Source organism: Microchirus variegatus (genome assembly GCF_963457635.1).
Source record: "Microchirus variegatus genome assembly, chromosome: 18".
Taxonomy (NCBI): domain Eukaryota; kingdom Metazoa; phylum Chordata; class Actinopteri; order Pleuronectiformes; family Soleidae; genus Microchirus; species Microchirus variegatus.
Genome location: NC_139819.1, coordinates 8324503 through 8345168, shown reverse-complemented (window position 1 = coordinate 8345168; position 20666 = coordinate 8324503). Strand labels below are relative to the sequence as shown.

Sequence of the window (20666 nt, the reverse complement as noted above, 5' to 3'; positions counted from 1 at the left end):
TTTGGGTCCAATTTTTTTTTTCTTAATTTTGGACCAAAAATGTTGCATCAATTTTTTGTCAAATTTTGGACCAAACATTTTGGGTCCAATTTTTTTCTTCAAATTTTTGACCAAAAATTTCCGTCAATTTTTCTTTCAAATTTTTGTGTGTGTGTGTGTGTGTGTGTGTGTGTGTGTGTGTGTGTGTGTGTGTGTGTGTGTGTGTGTGTGTGTGTGTGTGTGTGTGTGTGTGTGTGTGTGTGTGTGTGTGTGTGTGTGTGTGTGTGTGTGTGTGAGAGAGAGGGAGAGGGAGAGAGCAGAGCAAGGAAGAGCTGAGGGAATCAATGTGCTGTCGGTGTACAATGAAATAAGATTTTTACTCCTTTAAAAAAAAAAAAGGAAAATCAATATGTGGCAGTCAGTGTTGGCATAGGCCACATGCAGTACAAGTCAGTTTATGGGAAACACAGAGGAATAAAAAAAAATACTGTCCATTCCTTGTGAAACTGTAGTGGGTCAGTGGGCATCGGGTCACTAAAATAATGTCATTCAAAGGAGACCGGTGAATGAAAATGTATTTATTGCGGAATAATAATAGTGTTTAATGCTTTCTTTGGAAGCCGACACAGAGAACAAACGCAGAGGCTGCCGACATCGCCTGGTCCACTTCCATCTCTACCCTCGCTCGACATCTTTACCCGCTCGCTCCACCTCTCACCTTGCTGTCGCGCCCTATTTTTCACTGTATTCAGCTGAAAAGTGTGATTGCTACAGACGTATAGTAACAAGAGAAAATAATATCAGTACAAAAGACCGAGGCCCAAGCACAACTGTAGTTTCAGATCAATGCGGTCGTCAGGTTAAAGCGAAGTGTCAGGCACGTTGCTATGAGAATGCTGCTGCACTTCTGACCAACAGAAATCTGAAGTGTGAAGCCAGTAGTGTTATTTACATTATTTATTAAGTGAATGTGAAGGCACACTAATTAGCTCTTTGCATGCTGTGCCCAAAATACACCAATGATTACTTTAGATCAGGGGCCATGTACGGCACACATTTGGTCTTAAGTGGGCCGAACCAGTAAATTAATAGTATATTAATTAAGAACTCTTATATATTCTTGTGTATATAAATATTTCTGGTGTAATTTCAGCAAGTTTTACCATTTACACATGTGCATTACAACTCACAGATCATGGTGGATGGACAAAGGCACAAAAAAATATAGTATTTCAGTTCCAGAATTTCCATCCTGCAGGCAGGATTGGGCCCTGTGGTGTGCCGCTTATGGCCCTTGGGCCATATGTTTGACACCCCTGCTAGAGAACGAGTAATTAAAGCCCTTTTTGAACAACGCATCACATGGATTTGGTCACATCCTGGAAGAACTTCCATGTTGAAGTGTAGCTGCAGACATACAGTATTCTACCTCTGCTCATACCTTAAGAATACTCAACACTTTAAAGGGGACATATTATACAAAATCAAATTTTTTATCATTTAAATGCTTATATTTGGGACTCAGGAGGCCCAATCAGTCGGCAAAGTGTGAAAAAAGATGACTCACTCATGTTTTTGTGGTCCTCCTCAGTCTAAGTAGAGGAGATGAAACACACTAAATTCCTGGAATTGTTGTCTCACGGAGCTCCGCTTTGTCCGTAAAACACGCAAGAGTGCTGGCGAGGGCAATCGAGTATCCGAAAACCGGAAATCCGCGAAAAGTTCTATTCTTGGCTCCACAGTCCAGCACAGAGTCCTACACAAACCTCCAGCCTCAGAGGATTTATCTGTCCAGTGGATACATGTTATATATGATGGCAATGTGCCTGCTCGAGTCTGAAAATGATCACTTTTCCAAATGCTAACGGCTGTTAGCTCCAAGTAGCCTCTGTGGATGATGTCGTTTCCTAACCCATAAGTTTCATTTTACTTTTTGTTAAGGTGGACCTTTAAGGTGGACCAAAAGATACTACTAAACCGAGCGTTCTGAACAGGGCTGTTTTGGCAGAGTGATTGAACTGCTGTATTTTGACCAAAGAATGTCACAGACATGTTCATTAGGACACCAGGGAACTAGGTTAAGTTGGAGAAATAGGGTCTAATATGTTCCCTGTTACTGCTGAAATCACTAAAAATGTCTTGTTCTGACAATTATTGAATAGTCTCACATTATGCTTGATAATCCAACCCACTCCCCCCTCCATATTTATTGGCTTCAACCGCAGTAACAACCTGCTCCTGGAAAAAGAACTGCATGGGACATAACATTTATAGGGACCTTATGGATGGGCCTTGTGAGGATTGCAGAATCAACACAACATATGGTCTTAAAGTGCATTTAAAGAGGCAATGAGTGAGATTTTTACTTTCCCATAGCAGAAAACAGCCATAATCCATCTAGAGAGGGTTGAGTGCTGAGTTAATCAATACCAATGACTCAGTCATCAGTTTGCCAGGTGCTGAGATAACAGGCTTTCAAACTTCACTTGATACTTATTTTCACAGTTTCACTGTCTGTTTGAGCTGGAAAGACATTCCCAGCAGTGGTGCGGCGACACAGTGTGAAATCTCTTTTCACTCCAGTAGGGATCACATTTATAACATTAGGAGGTGCTCATTGAAACTGTTACAAATACATAATGCTGTCACATGAATTCCAATAAGCTTCTGAAAGGAATACACGACTCGCTCGATAAAGGGTCATGCAAAACTTAATAAAACCCATATACAAGGCATCAGCTTCATTTAGAGTGTTGCTGGTGATGATGCCAGGCCTATCCATGACCATCTGTCACCATGCACCAGGTTCGCATGTGGCACCAGTGGCTCGTATTGGCGCCCTGCCGATGGCGGTACAGCCGATTGAGCGTGATGAATGGGTGTCGCGCTTCGTTTGATGAGAGAGATCACGGTGATTAGCTGTTTGGCTGCAGCCAATCAGAAGACGAGACAACACTTAAAATTATGAAGCAATCGAGACAACTGCGGCAGGAGGGTACACCAAGGGTTAACCCCTTAGTGCTCGTGTGGCACAGATCTGTGCCGCAGGTGCACCCATGGTAAATTGCTGTGGGAATAATGCACAACTCCTTATATGGACATCCTGGGCATGTATGTTTATAGGTTACATATTCAGGCTTAAAAAAAAATTGTTATGTTATGATTAATTTTATATTGCATTATTAGTAGTGACATAAAGCAGACATAATTGTGCAGAGTTCACTAAATAGACTGTTTTAAACTATTTAAAATATTTTTTTTGCTCTGGTGTGTTTATATAGTTGGTGATTTTTATTTTTTTTGTACATATTGCCTCGGTGGTGCGGAAAAAAGAGGATATAAGACACTCTATGTTGCACATTCTAATAGCCTCTGTATATAGTGTATGTTTATGTGTTCTAAGGGTTAATTTACTGTTATTTAATTTGGATGGTTGGACATGAATACAGCTACGTCACTAGAGCAATACATATACAGTATATACACTGCCTTGAGACATGGAACTTGTGTTCTGTTTGCTCACGGTCTGTAGTCAGTGTGACTGACGTCGTGCAGCTTTCGTTTCCTTGACACATGCAAATCGAAAGCAGCATCACTGCTCGTCCCTGTTCTTTGATGATGGACAGTGTGCAGCGGTGTCTCCCAGGCTTCACGCTGCGTTCTTGCCATTTTGCTTGCACATCTGTACGTGTGGAAAATGTGTAAGCCGCCGTCTCCTCTGCTCCATATCCAAGTCACTATGCTGCTCTTTGTTTCAGCTTGAATCAACTAATAATGTGTGATCATCCCACCATCAAGGCTGCTGCCATAGAGTTGCCATGGCAACATCTAGTCTATGCAGCACCAGCCACTGCAGTGAGACCAGGCAACCAGAGACAGCACACACGCCCCCCCCCCCCCCCCCCCCCCCCCACCCCACACACACACACAGAGTCACTCACAACAGTTACCCCTCGCCATTCTGGCAGCCCTTGCTCATTTGCTTTAACAGCCAGTGGGAGTGTTAGAGCCATTATGGAGCTCCCCAGTCAAAGACAACGATCTTAAAGCAAGGTGATAACTCATTACACACACACACACACACACACACACACACACACACACACACTCACACACACTGTGTTAATGCATCGTTCATAGATACTCTCAAAGATGCAGACAATGCACACATCAATGCACATAAACACACACACACACACACACGCTGTAAAGTAAATCACTTGTACAAAGAGAGGCACACAGCCATGCTGTAAATGCACACACAGGACAGCTGTTTCACTCAAAACTGTAATAAAAAGGCTCATAGACGCACTCAAATTAACCCTTCTTCTGTGATTACATTTAACCTAAACAAAATGTACTCACCTCGTGCCTGCAGCTGAAAATACAATTATACTACAAACATATATACAGTGTATGTAGATTTTTTTTTATTTTGTTGTTTCAGCCTGATGCTACAGTTCTTTAAATACATTTTTTTTTCTCATTAACCTACCCTCAGTACCCCATAATGACAAAGTCTGCAGAGCTCAGACACAGGATTCTGGTTCTGGGGAAGGTTACACAAACATTCTGCTGCACTGAAGTTTTCCCCAGAGCACAGTGGCCTCCACAATTCTCAATAGGAAGAAGCTTGGCACAACCAGAACTCTTCCGAGAGCCGGTCACCCTGGCCAGACTGAGCAATCCAGGGAGACGGGTCATCGTGAGAAGGTCACTCTGACTGAGCTCCAGAGATCCTGTATGGAGATGGGACAGAGTTCCAGAAACACCACTGTGGCCCTCCAACAATCTGAGCTTTACGGCAGAATGGCTTGAAGGAAGCCTCTTCTCAGACTCGGAGGAACAAGATTCTGTGGCCTGATGAAACCACGATTGAACAATTTGGCCTCAATTCCAAACGTTATGTCTGGAAGAATCCAGGCACTGCTCATCAACTGCCCAATACTCACTGTGTTTCACAGCAACAGACATTAGGAGACTTGGAGACTCAAGGTTGAGGGGGGACAGCTGAATGGGGCGAAGAACAGAGATATCCACAGTGCTCAGGACCTCAGACTGGACCAAAGGTTCATTTTCCAAAATGACAATGACAATGAGCACACAGTGAAGAGAACACAGGAGTGTGAATGTCCTAGACTACCCTATCCTAACATCTCTGGAGAGACCTGGAAATGGCTGTCCACCAACGGTCCCCACCCAACCTGACCAAGCTTGAGAGGATTCGCAAATAAGAATGGCAGAAAATCCCCCAATCTAAGTGTGCAAAGCTTGTTGCATCATACACTGTAATTGCAGTCAATGGTCTGAATACTTATGTAACTGAGATATTTTCGCTTTTTCCTTTTTAATACATTGACAAACCTTTCTAAAATGATGCTTTCACTTTGTCATGATGTCAGTGACGACACCGGGCTTAGATCTGATCTCAACCATGTAAACTAATTCACAGTCGATGGCGGTCTTCTCCGAGTGCTCAGAAAATCCACCTGCCAAGGTTGAAGTTGATCAGATAAGTGGTTGTGGAGGAAATCAAACCTTGGACCGGCCAGGGACAGATTTCTGGATTGATTAGTTGGATACAGCAACCCCAGTTTTATATAGCGCAGGGGCATTACATTAATACCCGTGTTTTTGACTGTATTGATATACAGTATGTTAACTGCTGTATTTAGTGATTCAACTGATGTGATTTCCTGACATGGTAGCAGTGTGTGCTGACTGAAAAACCATTTGCAGCCCTTGAAGGAAGGAAAGCCAAACTGACAGGTCTAAATGCACACACCGCTTCATTTCAGTGGTCCACATATTGAAAGCAACACAAGTGTTTGTGGTAACTCTACAGGGAAAAACATATTGCTCTGGGGGACATTATTTAGTTGTCAGATTTTTTTTTTCAGAGTTTTACTGGAAACTCTTTCATCTAAAGGCCATGACAAACACAGCCAAATATGCCCACTTGAAAACCAACTAGCTGCTCCTGGCACTCATTTTGTGTTGACGTGTGTTTCATTTCTCATACATGTGCACATACGTGTTTTGTCAAGGGAAGACATGTTTTTCGTTTTTCTTCGGCGAAGACAGCCACAGCCAAATTAGACACAGAGACAGATGGTGCACCGCGGCGAACCTTTGACTCAACCTATGTTTTGCTGTCAGGCGGCTAACCGTTACCTTTCATCCTGCCTGTCAGCCACGGGATAGAGATAAATGAAGCACAGTGGTAACTGCCTTTGTGTGTTCAAAAATGAACATCACTATGCTCTATTTTTTTTTTTTTTCTTTTTTTTTTATATGCCAAGCCTTATCGGGCAGCTCCATGAGTTGAAGGTCCAGTGTGTAAGATTAGTGTTTTCTAATGGTTAGACAGCAGATTGTGACAAATAGAGGGCTCACAAGCTCTGGGTGGTTTGTCCCTTCAGGGTTGCCATACACACACGGCAAGAAAATACAGGCTTTTTCTTAAGAGAAGAAAAGCTAATTCTACTTTGAAGTGTCATATAATACCAGGATTGTAATTTCTCTTCTCATTCCAGCATATAGCCGACAACTACAGATATGAATTGGTGTTTTTTTTTTTTTTTCCTCGCTGCGGCCTGGAAACCTTTAACCTGAAATAAGTGTAAGGTGATGTATGTGTGCATATTGTGAGGGCATATCAGTGTAAGGCCTTGATTCAATGGCCTGCCAGGAAGCAGCCTTTACATTACTCTGATCGGGCCAATTATTGCAGAATGATAGATGTTGAGCTCCACCGGCAGACAGGGTTGTAATAGAGGGAAGACAGAAAGCTCTTTGTCCCGAATCACAAATCTGTTCCACTCTGTTCTCGCTCAAAGTCATATTCAGTATATTCACATCCTAATCATTTGCACAATGCAAGTCTATTTTTAACGTTAGTTTATGTTTTGATCAGTTCTCTGTTTTTACCTTATTTCTTATGTCTTTGTGTTAATATTCGCACATCAGAACATTGGTTATATTTAAAATCGTCATGCTTCTTTTATTCGGTTTAATTCTGATATTCGTATATATCAAGAGATATATAATGTAATTATACTTTCCAGTGGGTATGTTTGTCACATAAGTCTTTATTGTTCATAGTAAATGTCGCCTCATGTGTTAAAGCAGATGAAAACCGCTGCTTATTATTTTCACTCCTCAAGTATCACACGAAAACCTGTCTGACATGAGATTTGGTTACACATCAGACGGTTGTCTCACGAGCAAAGATGGCGAGTCCAAAAATAAAAATAAAAAAGCATACCTCTCTGCTTTTGACAGACATGAAACGACATCAACTCAGACAACACGCTGGCTGATTTCCAAGCAAGAAATGATGAAATGTTTGGAGAAACTTTGGCGTCATTGAGCGGAGGGGGGTCGCTCGTATTCCATTTCATTAGCCTGTGTGTAATCCATCTTTATCTCAAGCGTTTTTTACGTGTCCGTGTGTGAACATGTGAGAAGCATCTGTTGTCAAACTGAAACATAAAAGGTCAGTCGCCTACTCTATGAAAAGCACGACACTTCTTTAGGGAAAAAAAAATACAATTCTTCATCTGTGAAAGGCTGACTTTGTGGTTGAGATTGTGACAAATACGTTATTCGGAAACCTAATCTCGGGCCCTGCATTTCAGCTCCTATATCAACAGTGTGTCCTGCATGCAACAGTGATTTTCCTTTTTCTTTTTTTTTTTTACACCATTGCCTCCTACACCAATCACCATTCCAGCTCTTAGAGGATGGAAGTGGAAGGAGTGGTCAAGCATGAATCAGTGTCAGTGCCAACATTAAAGCCCAAAATGACTCTGTAGCAATTCTGAGAGAAAATGGAGCAGCGCCTATACTGCAGTACTAAAACAGAACAGGTCTGCAGGTCTGATGTGTGAGGAGGACAGACAGATAGACAGACATTGCCACCACCACCTCCACCACTGTTGAAAACCGTATACCATAACCTCGGTAATCAATCATTCCCACTCAGTTTGATTTCATTTGTTTTAAACCAATATTGCACAGCCTTTCACAAAGTTTTATCTCATCTCTGTGTTAATCTTTGTCGATCCGAGCCAAACAATCCCACAATCTAGCCAGCAGCTGGTGGATATGATCTCTTATTAGAATGACTGTTAGTGGATTTGCTGTTCAAATTGTTTTTTTTTGTTTTTTCTTCTCGTCTGCTCTTTTCTTCTCTCTCACAAACACAGAGGGCATTTCTATCGTCTACTTCCCGTGGATTTCCCTATTCTCACCACAACTCAGTCAAGCTGATCAGAGAATGTCCCTAAATGACTGTGACATGGTTATAGAATGACGTGTTGAGCATGTTTAGCAGATTTACATTGAAATAATGTTTTTTTAGCTATTGTGGATGAAATTAATTATGTAAACTGTCTGCCGGACGCATTTGCATTTCTTGATTGATTTCCGTTGTGTGTGTTGCTATGTGAGGAGAAAAGAAAAGCAGGACAATGATGGGCTCTGTCGTTCACGTCGTCTTGTTGTCAATGAAATTGCAGGCGACATTTTGCCCGAGGACGTTCTGCACAATTGCAAACATCTGTCTCTTTATGAACCCATGTTGAAGTTTGCTTTGGAAGAGACGTCTGCTTTTCAACTCTTGTGCATTATCCTGTGTCCTGTTGATGTCGGCCAGTGTGACGTCATAGCTCATTACTTACACACCAGATTGCCTTTCTCCCCCCCCGCTTTGTCCCTGCCTTTCCCTGTCGCCCCTCTTTCCCCCATGGCAGATCTCCTCATAAATATATCCAGCTGAATGCTAGCAGAACCTCCTGTTTGCTTGTCTGCGTGAGTCTTATTTCGGCAGCTCCCCTCCCAAAACCAAAATGAACGTCTCAGTCAAACAGTAATCTGAAGGCTAGCAGAGGGACCTCATCAACCTCTGAGCTGTATCCTCTCTAAAGCCATCAATCCGGGGACTAAAGCTTGGCTGCATAATGACATTGTGGCAGTGTAGTTGTGCTGTGCTGCAAAACATATTAATGTTACCCATAATGAGTGTGTGGTTCTCAGGGATCAGGAGGGGGGGATTTTCACTGGCTAACACTGCCCTCAAATGGAGGATAGATGTTACAGCAACTGCAGTCAAACATGCAGTGCTGTCAGGGTTTGGTACAAATGACTTACTTTGTGCAATAGTATGTAAATTCATAAATCCCTGCCTTTTTATACATGTTTACCTCAGTTTCTGTTCATCTTTCAATTACCAGAATCCCGAATTTGAAGCCATGGATGCATGCATTCACCTCAATAACGATAAATATTATTGTTAATATTCGATTCACAAACGAGAGTCTCTTATGCTCACGTGCCTCTGTTTTTTTTCCCCTGCCCGTATTTCATAGAATCTTGGAGCTTCAGCAAAATGGAGACATGGATATACTAAGACTGAAGTGGTGGCCCAAGGACAGCCCCTGTGACCTCTACAGCTCAGCCCGAACACGACAGCACGGCAACGCCCTCGACATCCACAGCTTCGCCGGTGTTTTCTGTGTCCTGGCAGCAGGCGTCGTCCTCTCCTGCCTCATTGCCATGGTGGAAAGTTGGTGGTCACGGAGGAAGGGTTCCAGGGTCCCCTCCAAGGAGGTACGGGGGGGATGGATGAGAGGGGGAGTGGAAGTAGCAATGATTGTGCAGAGAGATGTATTGAGCCTACAAGAGACTCCACCTCATCTCTCTGAAAGAAGCACTGTAATAGGCATTCAAGGAGGAAAAGATGGATTAAGGGAGGAAAAAACGAATGTAATATTGGACAGATAATGATCGGATGAATGATGGGTTTAGTTTTGGGGTCTAACTGAGGCACAGAGAGAAAGAGGTTGGGCACTAAACTGTGGGAAAAATAACACACTCAGGCTACATGCAGAGTAAAATATGACTTTAGTGAGGGAGTTGAGAGGCTGACAGAACCCTCTGGTCACAGCGTCACCTCCCCTGAACTTAGCAACTCCAGCAACACTTGCACACAGACCGGAGCTTTAATTTGTTGGACGGCTTTTGCACACTGTGTCAAAGAGAGTCTCCACTTGTAACTGATATTGATGTTTTGCACAGTGATGTGAATTTAAAGCAGAAGTGGTCTCATGTGTAGGAAAAGACAGAAAGGTCAAACAGAGGCTGTTAAAACATTGCATTTTTTAAAACTTTTTTTTTTAACCATAATCCCGATCTTAATCAGGCTCTCACCTTATAAAGCGTCCTGTAATGTTGTTTATTCTAATTGTTTGCCTAATTAAAGTTACCGTCAAATTAAAACAGAATGATTACCCAACGAGGCAGGCTCAGCCAAAAAGAAATTGAACGAGAGTGTAAACTAAATTAATCAGTCAGTTAGCTTAATTCAATTCAAGAGGGCTTTCACTCATGTTTTGTTCCTTCATTGTCCCCCATTAGTTTTAATGCACTTCCAATTATGCTGAGATGACATATGGTGACATATGGTGACATTACGCTCTTAGAAGTAAAAGTGCTAAGTAGAACCTAGAAATAAAGGTTCCAAAAGTGTCCTTCTACAAGGGCTGTGGTTCTACCTGGAACCATTTGCTTCTGAAAAACCCTTTCCCCAAGAAAGGGGTTTTCAAGGGTTCTTGGTAACACTAATGGTTCCAGTAAGAATGATCCAGAGAACCCTTTAAAACCCCTTTCCTGAATCTAGGGTTTAAAATGGTTCTTGGTGGAACCCTCCAAATGGATTCCAGGTGGAGCCAAAAACCGTTCTCAACCTTATATCGTTCTACTCAGCACTTTTATTTCTAAGAGTGTAGCAGAGATTAAGGTCAACACATAAATGCCTGAAAGAACTTTGTCCTGCATGGTTTCAATTGGTAGTTTTAGGTCTTCTTCAATACAAAGTCCATTTTTTTTATTCGAGTAAAGTAGATGGTAAATCATGGCACATATTTGGGGTGTGGACACTGCAATTGATAGTCAGAACCGTCCAATAGTAGCCAGGTTGCAGGTGAAGGTGGACATGCAGTGGACGAGCTTTCAGTCTGGATCACCCACGCCCAAATTAAAAAGTGGATACTACTTTACAGTGCCAACAATCTAGACTTTTCAATGTATAGATCTCAGGGGTTTAAGGTAACTGCAGAAGATCATCCCTTGTAATTCAGCAGTACAATATCCCTCCATCTACTTCCACTTGGCGATGCACAACCAGTCTCGAGCCTCTGTCAGTGTCTTTAATTTATATTTAGTTGTTTAAAACAACTAACTGTTTGCTCTCTCAGCGTACATTTTATCCAACACCCAGACTATTTTGGATGTCTAACAAAATCCAACCACGTTCCTTATGTTTATTTAATGTTAATTAATGTTTAATGCTGTGAGATAGTGTAGATGTGTCAGTTTAATCAACTGCTTATCTTTCTTAATGTTTTAGGGAAAAGTGTACACTGGCAACCTAAGAGGCAGATTACAAAATAGCCTATAAGGGCTGGTTTGGAATTTGCTGCGGTGCCTCCTGACCGAGGCAAAGTCTCTCATGGTATTAAACGAGGATATTTATACCGGTGTTTTCTCCAAAACAAGAGCGCCATGCACTCCACCTCATATATTAGCAGTAATATACAGTAATTACACAAGCACAGGGCCCCTTTCCACCAGAGCGCAACGGTTATAGCATTACTGGAACGTCTGTATCAATACCTATTCATATGTAATTGACAGTTTATTGATTTGACAAGGATTTGAACCAGCTTTCACTTTCTAATTCCAGCCCAGAGAGAGAGTGTAAAATGAATATCTCAGGCATAAAGTACCACAGACCTTCAAATAAATCCCTTTCCCCTTTTGAGGAGACTATTTGATAAGGTCAGGTTGAGGTTTTCTTGTCGATAGTCGAGGTTTTCTAACTTTCAGTCCTTAGCAATAAGTAATATAATATCATTTATACTTGTGTCGGGTGAGGGAGGGGGTTTGCCATTACATTCATTTTAAAAGTGAACATCTGTGCAGGACTTCCAGAAGAAGTAAAACCTCTCATCTCCATAATCGTAGGCGTTATGCTGGTGTAAAGGTCCACCAAACATTAACTACACAACATGACAAAAGGATGAGAATGGAAGAATCGTTTTGCGTCAAGTCAGGTTACATTTGATGATAAAAGACTGATGACCAACCTCCTGGAAAGTAAATTCAGGGCGAAGTTTCAATACGAAAACTATGAAGCTTTTGGTTCCAGATGATTAAATATTTGGCACCTAGTCATACACTGGTGTATCATGACAGATTGTTGCATCACTTTACATCAGTACAATATCTAATATCACATTTTATTCATAATTAGTAATTCAATTCGTGTCACTAGAGTGGTGACACCCTTTGGTACAAACGGCAAACTTTTTTTAATAACAAGTGCCAGATTTGAAAATGTGAAGATTCCCCACGGCCAGTGGTCCCTTCAGACCTCTTTTTAACAGTAAAAGTTACAATTATTCATACAGGGGTGAGCAAATGAAACAATTCTGCCTTTCTTTCACATCTGTAGTCAGATGCCATATATCTGTCTGTCACAGCGGGGGTTGTGATAATGATAAAACTGAAGCTGCAGGCCGTACAAAAAATGAACCGAGGGCCGCGATTGGCCCGCCGGCCGGACTTTAAATGTCTGGTTTAGTCAAAAGTGAACTTGGCATGCCTCTGTGTTATTTGATCTAAATAGTTGGTTTGAATGATGCGCCTCATCAGCTGTGATCACAGCACCGTACACAGGCTTGTTTTTGAAACGACTTAAGTTTCAGACTGGTCTGCTTTCAGTAGTCCAGTGCACCAACCTGCAATTACTTGCAAGTGATCATCTCTGGCAGGTGATTAGTCGTGTTTATCACACGTCCTCGGGGCTTTTTGTTCATCGATCTATTTTATTGTTTCGTTCTAATTGCACTCCATGTGCATTCATCTTTTCTCTTTAGAAAGTAAGTTTAAGGCTGGACTTACTAATCCTGTAGGGTTTGTGCACCTCTGTGAAGAGAGCTGTTTAACTACACGTGGACACGTGGACACGTACAAGTTCCCAGTGCTTCTGGCATGTTATGTCATTAAGGCCTGCGACACACTGCCACGAAGGTCTGCCGACAGCAAAAAGAACCCCGCCAACCGACCACAGCGCTGCCTCAATTTGCGAGCTGTGTCTGGGCTTCAGCTGACAAGCAAACCAGCGTGGGCGGAAATGACTTTCCTTAACAGTAGGTGGCGGTAGCCTGAGTTAGTCATGGAAAAAGGGGGAGCTAGAATATTTATTTGGTAACGAGCTGTGCATATTCAGCGCTTGTTTGTCTTGATAGGTCGTCACAGAGGCTGTCCAAGTTGTACTTGCATCCAAATGTCCAAATTTAATAAGGATGATATGTGTCCTCGACTCCAAAAACAGTGCAGTGTCGATGGTTTACTCTTGTTTACTTCTACACTCTTAGAAATAAGGGTTCCAAAAGGGTTCTTCTACAAGGGCTGAGGTTCTACCTAGAACCATTTGCTTCTGAAAAGCCCTTTCCCGAAGAAAGGGTTTTTCAAGGGTTCCTGGTAACACTAATGGTTTCAGTAAGAACCCTTTTGATCCAGAGAACCCTTTAAAACCCTTTTAAAAGGGTTCTTGGTGGAACCCTCCAAAAGGGTTCCAGGTGGAACATTCATAAAAAGATTCTACCTGGAGCCAAAAAAGGTTCTCCTATGAGGACAAGCTGAAGAACCTTATATGGTTCTACTTAGCACTTTTATTTCTAAGAGTGTACAGTCCACATTTTTATTATATTTGTCAATCAAGTTAATGTATTTGTTACACATTTTCCCAGCATGCAAAGCTCCTCCAGTGTTATCATGTGTGTTACTTCCAGCACACACAAAGACACACAAACCACATATACCCCCTGGCCTGACACCAGCTTTAATCTGTCATTCAGACCAGTAGTTCTGTCCACTACTGAGCAGCCACAAAGACAACAAACCGTCAACTGAATCCAAAGTCATGTTAAGCACAGTGTGGTTCAGCTGCAACATGCCTGCCCCCCTGCTATCTTCATTAGACACTAAAAGAGCAGCCGGTGGAATCAGCCCCTGACCGAGTGAGGGCAGAAGTGGAGTCGCAACACTGAATGTGAAGGACGGCAGGGATTTAATTCTGGTCTTTAGTTCTCGTTATGGATCTTGTTCTATGTTTTGCGTATTAAGGCGCCAGGCAATAAGCGGCGTAACAGACATAAGACGTGAAAATACATCTAAAAATTCAAAAAAAATGAAGAAATCAACAATCTTTCCCTAACTTTAAATAAATAGTTTTCTAACCTCAAAGCATTTCATTTAGTTAGTAAGGAAGCAAAGCAGCAGGACACGCTGGTACAAACTAAACGCTTTGTTAGCCAAGCAGTTTTAGTGCTTCCATGGTGAAAATGAAGTTGGCTCACTCAGCCATGCTTGTTTTGATGATTGACCTCTGACATTCATCCTTCACCCCCGTCTCAGCATTGACCCATTGATTGCTGTTGGGCCTAAAGAGGTCTCAGTCCTTCAAAGCGCTTGTTGGCTCATTGATTCTGAAACCCCCCCAAACACACACACACACACAACAGGCTGCGTCTTTTTTTTTTTTTTTTTACTTCCTGAATCTAATACTTGAACAACATTAAGCACCTCGCCGTGTAACCACGTGAACAGCACTGCGTCGAGCCGCGGGTGAAGATCATGCGTCCGCTGCAGTTCGCCTCGACTCGGTTGACGAGGAAAGACAAATTCAATTTCACTTCAAAGCAGCTTAATAAGATAATTGCACATGTTGCATTTTATCGACGAGGGAAAACTGTGTAACTCTCCGTGCAATTTGGCCTCGGTCATGACCAATTTATCTAAGTCTGCTGTGTTTAATGTCATCTAACTTGCTAAAGTTAATAATAAAGTGAAGCAAACCTTAAAGCTTGCAATTAATTCCAGTAGATTCGTTGCTCTCTCTCTCTGTCAGTTTAAACAAAGAAGTCAATTGCCTCCGTCTTACCGGGATAACAACATGTGCATCTTCAAATAAATTAGGAGAGTCAGCTGTTCACTCAGTCTTCGTAGATGGGGATTGGAATCGTTGTTTAGTAAGAAACATTGACATCAGAGTGATGAATTAGGCTTTACAGACTTGACAAGCAGGGTTTTACGCATGTAGTAAAAAAACGTATTTGTAGGCCACGAAAACCAAATGATTTTAAGTAGTATATTCAGTTTCTGCTCATTACACCCTCCTAAATGTTACACTCAGGACCTTTAATGCTAAAAACAATACACACAGGGCAGCTGAGAGTCAGTAATAGTGTGTCATCTTCCAAATGGAAGGTTGGGATCCAATAATAACTGTAGATGTAGATGTTTTCCTTGCCTGCGCAGGGCAGATGTGCCAGTATGTATGTGTACTTCTATGCGTGAATGGCAAAAACTGCAGTGTTAAGTGTGCTTTGAGTGGTTCTCATAATGTGCAAAAATCCGACTATTTACCATCATTTAAATCTTTTTTTCAGTTAAAAGAATCTGTGTATTACTCTGTGAGTATTACTTGAATTACTCTGGTAAATGTGACATTTCACATTAAATGTTGACATGGTAAATGGTAAAGACCTGCCAATTATGCCTGAAATTAACAGAACATTAGACACATGTATAGATCTCGATATTGAGAACGCCTTCTCACATCCATGGTTATATAAGCATCATCATAATTTAGCTTGCTTCTTGCGTCATGTCAGGCTTGTGTCGACACAACCAGCGCTCCAGCGTTATGTCAGATGTGCCATGTCATCACCGCCACCAGTTTGTTTTAAAAAAAAAAATGCATCATAATTCCTGGTGCTTCCCAGCTCTCACCAGCAGCAAAAAGAGGAATTAGATTATCTGTGCCCACAATGACACACACACACACACACACAATTTAAGATGGATGTGATCCACTTGAAATTAGTAATAACTGGCATAGACTCTGTTCATCCATCAAATGATATGCACCAAAACATCACCTCCTACTTGCCACACACATGCACCCACATACATGCTTTCTGTGTTTTATTATTTAAAAAAAAACTCCAAGCTCTTTGTGTCTCTGTTTCTCATACATGTTAAATTATGCATAACTACATTCTGTACATACTGTCTTAACACGCCTTTACATCCATGCTCTTAATGCCGTGTTAACTGCTCTCCACAGTGGGCTACCTGTGAGTGTTTGTGTCGTGTGCTGTTATGGTGGTCTGTGTTGTGTAGTTAAAAAAAAAAAAAATGTCCGACATTGTACACAAATGTACGCGATCATGAGAATCATAACATCTGTCGTGACTGAGCACATGTAACTATAGGATAACAACATAAACACAAAAAAAGTGGGTATGGTCTAACTGTCAATCATCCCTACCTACAGTTCGTACTTTGGGGGTTTTGACACGTAATTGTCAGATGAGTTGTGACTGCAGTGTTTTCCATTTTTTTCTGTACGGCGTCACATAACGACAGAATTTCTTATATTTTGGGGGGAAATTCATCCGTCTTCTCCGAAAATGCTTTCTATTGAACTCATTTTTTGGGTTTGGTGTGCAGATCCTGGCTCGATTCGTAAAGATAACGGAGATGATTATGTGATTTAAAAATTGAAAACACTGCTCGTGACACTGTTTTACTATCCAAGGCTCATTTCATCCATAAAAGGGCAGGTGAATTACTTCAGTGACTTTGTCTAGTATATGTTCTTCCAGAGGTTTCGTATGAAAGAGTTCTGTCATTGGACTTTGGACAATTCCATATATTTAAAGGTGCCATATGTAAGAGTGTGGCCAAAAACGGTTACTACATTCAAATTCAAAATACCGAGGTCTTTTAGGTTTCGTTTTCTGACGTAACTGGCAACCCGTGGTTGCTCGGCAGCTGAGACTCTACTGACTGCAGTGATTGGTACACGGCAGTAGGTGGCGCCACATGATTTCAAAACATAAACATGATTTGCAGTCTGCAAAATATATATTTTTAATACGAATATTTTGGCTGTACTGTTGTTGTTGGTGAGTTCAGTTTGTTATGTGAACATTATTCATGAGTCTCTGTGACATATTAGGAGGATTTTACGGCCAGTTGCTTTAGATTTATTACATAATGCACCTTTAAAAAAAAAAACTAAAAAAAAACTGGGACATCTAGAGAGAGTTTATCATTGTCAGAACTCTTCCATAATGTTTATATGCATGGTTTGGACCATGTCTGATATTTCATATAATCATGTACATTTAGGACGAGGAGAGCGGGCACTTCCATGTCTATCACACTTAAAAAACAGCCGATCTCGTATCTCTTTGGTTTGGTTTGGACGGGAATGGCCGGCCTCCTTGTTCTAACTCTACATAAATGATCTATGTGACTGTGGCTTTAAAGCTCTCATATATTTGTCTCGTGTATTGTTTTTTTTTTCGTAGATAAGTACACTGTGTTGAGGGGGTGTAGCAGGCGAGGGGGAGAATGGGGGAGAGAGAGAGAGAGCGATTCAAAAATGCCATTTAAACGTCTCTCCCCATCTCCAGGTATATAACGACTGTGTTAATGTCTCTCTGAAGACACAACACAGAACGACCTGCTTCAACTGTGTGTGCTGACTGACTGCCATGTCTTTCTTCTCGCTCACCCACCCCCCCAACCCCCCCCCCACCCATCTGTCTCTCTGATTGTCTTCTCTCTCCTCCACCTTTCCATCCTTCCATCTGCCTGTTCTCGTCCGTCACTTTCCCCTCCTCTGTCTCTGACTGTGGGTTTCGCCTGCGTGTCTATCTGGCTTCTTCTCCTTCTGTTTACTTTTTTCTTGGCTTGTTTTTATTCTTCCCACTCACACTGATGCAAATACACATTTATCTGAATTACTCTACATCATCCTCTCTCTCTCTTTTCCCTCACACACACACACACACACATAAAACCTCATACACCAGACACAGGCAGACGGCCCATCTGCCAGACAAGCCGCCGATCTGAGCCCTCACAGCCCCAACGAGCACCGCCTTGTCCTGGGCGGTCACGCCCAGAAGCAGGGGTCCAACGCCACCAACACCACCGCCCCCACTTCCACCCGCTACCAGCCCCCGGCGTGCTGCGACATCCCCTGCGCCCTTATCGTGCAGCACTCCTACGAATCCAACAACCCCTCCGAGCTCACCCCCAAAATGAGAATGACCACCTTCACCACCTCGCCTCCCACCCCAAGGTTATACATACAATAGAAGATAAAAACTAATTAAATTGGTTAGTAATGCTCGAAGACATAGTGCGATTTGCTAATATCACTGTACGGAACATGATGACGACGGAATTGGGAGAAAATGAGCACGAGGAGGCTCTGTCAGAACCTGACTGATTTGTGCAATGACGCCTTCCTACCATGAGAGGGTGCTGCCTCTCTATCTACAGGCGTGTAGAACATCATCTTTGAGTTACATGCTCTCCTTATGTGCAGGGGGAAAATCCTGCCATTCATTATTTATTTAATGTCATGAAGCTAATGTTGCACACAGTGCCAAAAACAAACAAACCAAGATAACGCCTTAGCTATAGACTTAAATAGACAATATAAGATACGGGCGAATGCACTGTGCCTCACACTCACACACTCACTAAAACCTCGCACTTTTTCCTTACATCACTCTCCATAGCTGCCCACACAGACAGTAGACTGACGTTTGTGAGTGACTTGTCTTTATTACTTTCCTGATTATTGTTTTTTTTTTTATACCAACTGTACCCCTTGGATATCCCGTAAAAACATTTAAGTATATGTTTGATAATGTTACGACAAAGGCCCCCACGTGCTCTCCTTCCCCCTTCCGCTGCCCCCCCTGCCTTAGCTGGACACCACCACTGTCGGCCCCCTCTGTACAGTAGGGCCAGAGCCCCCACTCCAGAATGCCCCAGAACCCAAAGGACACGGTCAGTAAATCTAATTTCACCCCCAGAAATGTGACTCCATTACTCACAAAAAAACCTTGTTTGCCTTTTTCCCCCCATAGTCCGAGACACCAAAATCTGCAATCCCTCAGAAAGACTTAACTTAACCCTCCTCACATAAACATAGAGAAGCACATTTGCAGAAAAGTAGATATTATCGATCCTCTCTCTTCTGCATCTTCTACTGTTCACCTTCATTCATTGCAAAGTGAGCACACCTGCACCTCCTGTCCACTCTCCCCCGTCGCCACATAAAGCATGAAACGCCAATCACCGAGTGTCGCCATCTTTAGGTTAAGTTATCCATATATCAATAGAATCGTATAATGTATGCTTTGTAACCTGTAAGTTTCATTTACCGTAGACTAATAAGTTAAGTTAAAGCATAAGTCAATGTATATGATCTATAGGTGGTTAAGATTGTTAAGACTGTTATCCTCTGTTGAACTGAAGTTGTGTGTTTGTGCCCTGAAAAGGAGAAGAAAATCACTTGAAAACGAGAGGTCAATCTCAACGTGATTTGTACTTTTCGTACCATGATGGTCAAGTTGTCTTAAGATAATGTTTGTTAGCTTGTGCTCAATAGGAGAACGTAGCTAGAGCTCACATCGGCATGACAGTAGTGTGTTTTCTGTGTTGAACCAGATTATCTGCACTCCCTTTAAGGACCTTGTAGTAGTGTGTTTATGTCTCTTTCAGTATTCTGATCACGGCTCAGAGTGTGCTTCTCTATCCTTCCTTCCATCTGTCCCCCCCCTCCTCCTCCTCCTCCTCTCACTCCCATCACTTCCTGTCACACCGATGCTTCCCTTCCATTAAACATTATTATTTGTTTTATTCCGCGTTGCCCTCTCTCCCACCCTTATCACTGAATTTATATTCTGTTTTAATTTTCTTTGGCCACATTTGTCTTATCCAACACCCTTTGCTTGCCTTTGATATAATTCTTACTATCCATTTTTCCTTTTTTTTTTGTTATTATTGATGGATGACATCCCTACTGCTTGAATACAAATACATGCCATTCTTCTTTCTCTGAAATATTCTCTCTTTGCACACATTCTACTGTTTGCTTCGTCATACTCCTTTATCCTCATTTACTTATATTCTTTATTATTATTAAATCATTCCTCTCATCTTCTTTTCCACCATTACCGATGGATCTTTCTCCGATGCCACGTCATCTTCCCCGACCATTAACCCCTCCTCGCACCTGTCATTCACCATCACTGCTTCTTTCCTGCCGTTCCCACCTGTAGGACGATAAGGAGATCGACCTGGAGCACCTACACCGCCGGGTTAACAGCCTGTGCACCGAGGACGAGAGCCCCCACAAGCAGTTCTCCACCTCTTCCGTCGATTTAACCCCGCTTGACATGGACGCGCTACCTGCCGCACGCCAGGCACTGGAGCAGATCAGTGATTTCCGCAACACCCACATCACCACCACCACCTTCATCCCCGAGCAGATCCAAACCCTCAGTCGCAGTCTTTCCGCCAAAGCCGCCGCCGCCGGATTTTCCTCTGGTTTTAACAGCGGCGGCGGCGTTCTCCAAGACCACCACCGGACTGGTGGGGTAGGCCCTTTCAGGCAGAGGGCCCCCAACGGTGGCTTTTTCCGCAGCCCCCTTAAAACAATGTCCTCCATCCCTTACCAGCCCACAGGTCCAGGACCCAACTTTGGATATGGCAATGATCCAGACAGGGGCACCTCCATATGA

At 42.5% G+C, this 20666-nt stretch overlaps 1 protein-coding gene across 1 annotated transcript in view; it reads left to right on the top strand.

Moving 5' to 3' along the window:
- The window catches only part of grid2 (glutamate receptor, ionotropic, delta 2), a gene marked incomplete at both ends in the record, with an annotated part of 423554 nt that extends 402888 nt beyond the window's left edge, over positions 1-20666 (top strand). The window contains 2 exons of the mRNA XM_083904505.1: positions 9351-9591; positions 20205-20666. Of these exons, the coding sequence (XP_083760631.1) occupies positions 9351-9591; positions 20205-20666 (703 nt within the window). The remainder of the gene's footprint in view (positions 1-9350; positions 9592-20204) is intronic.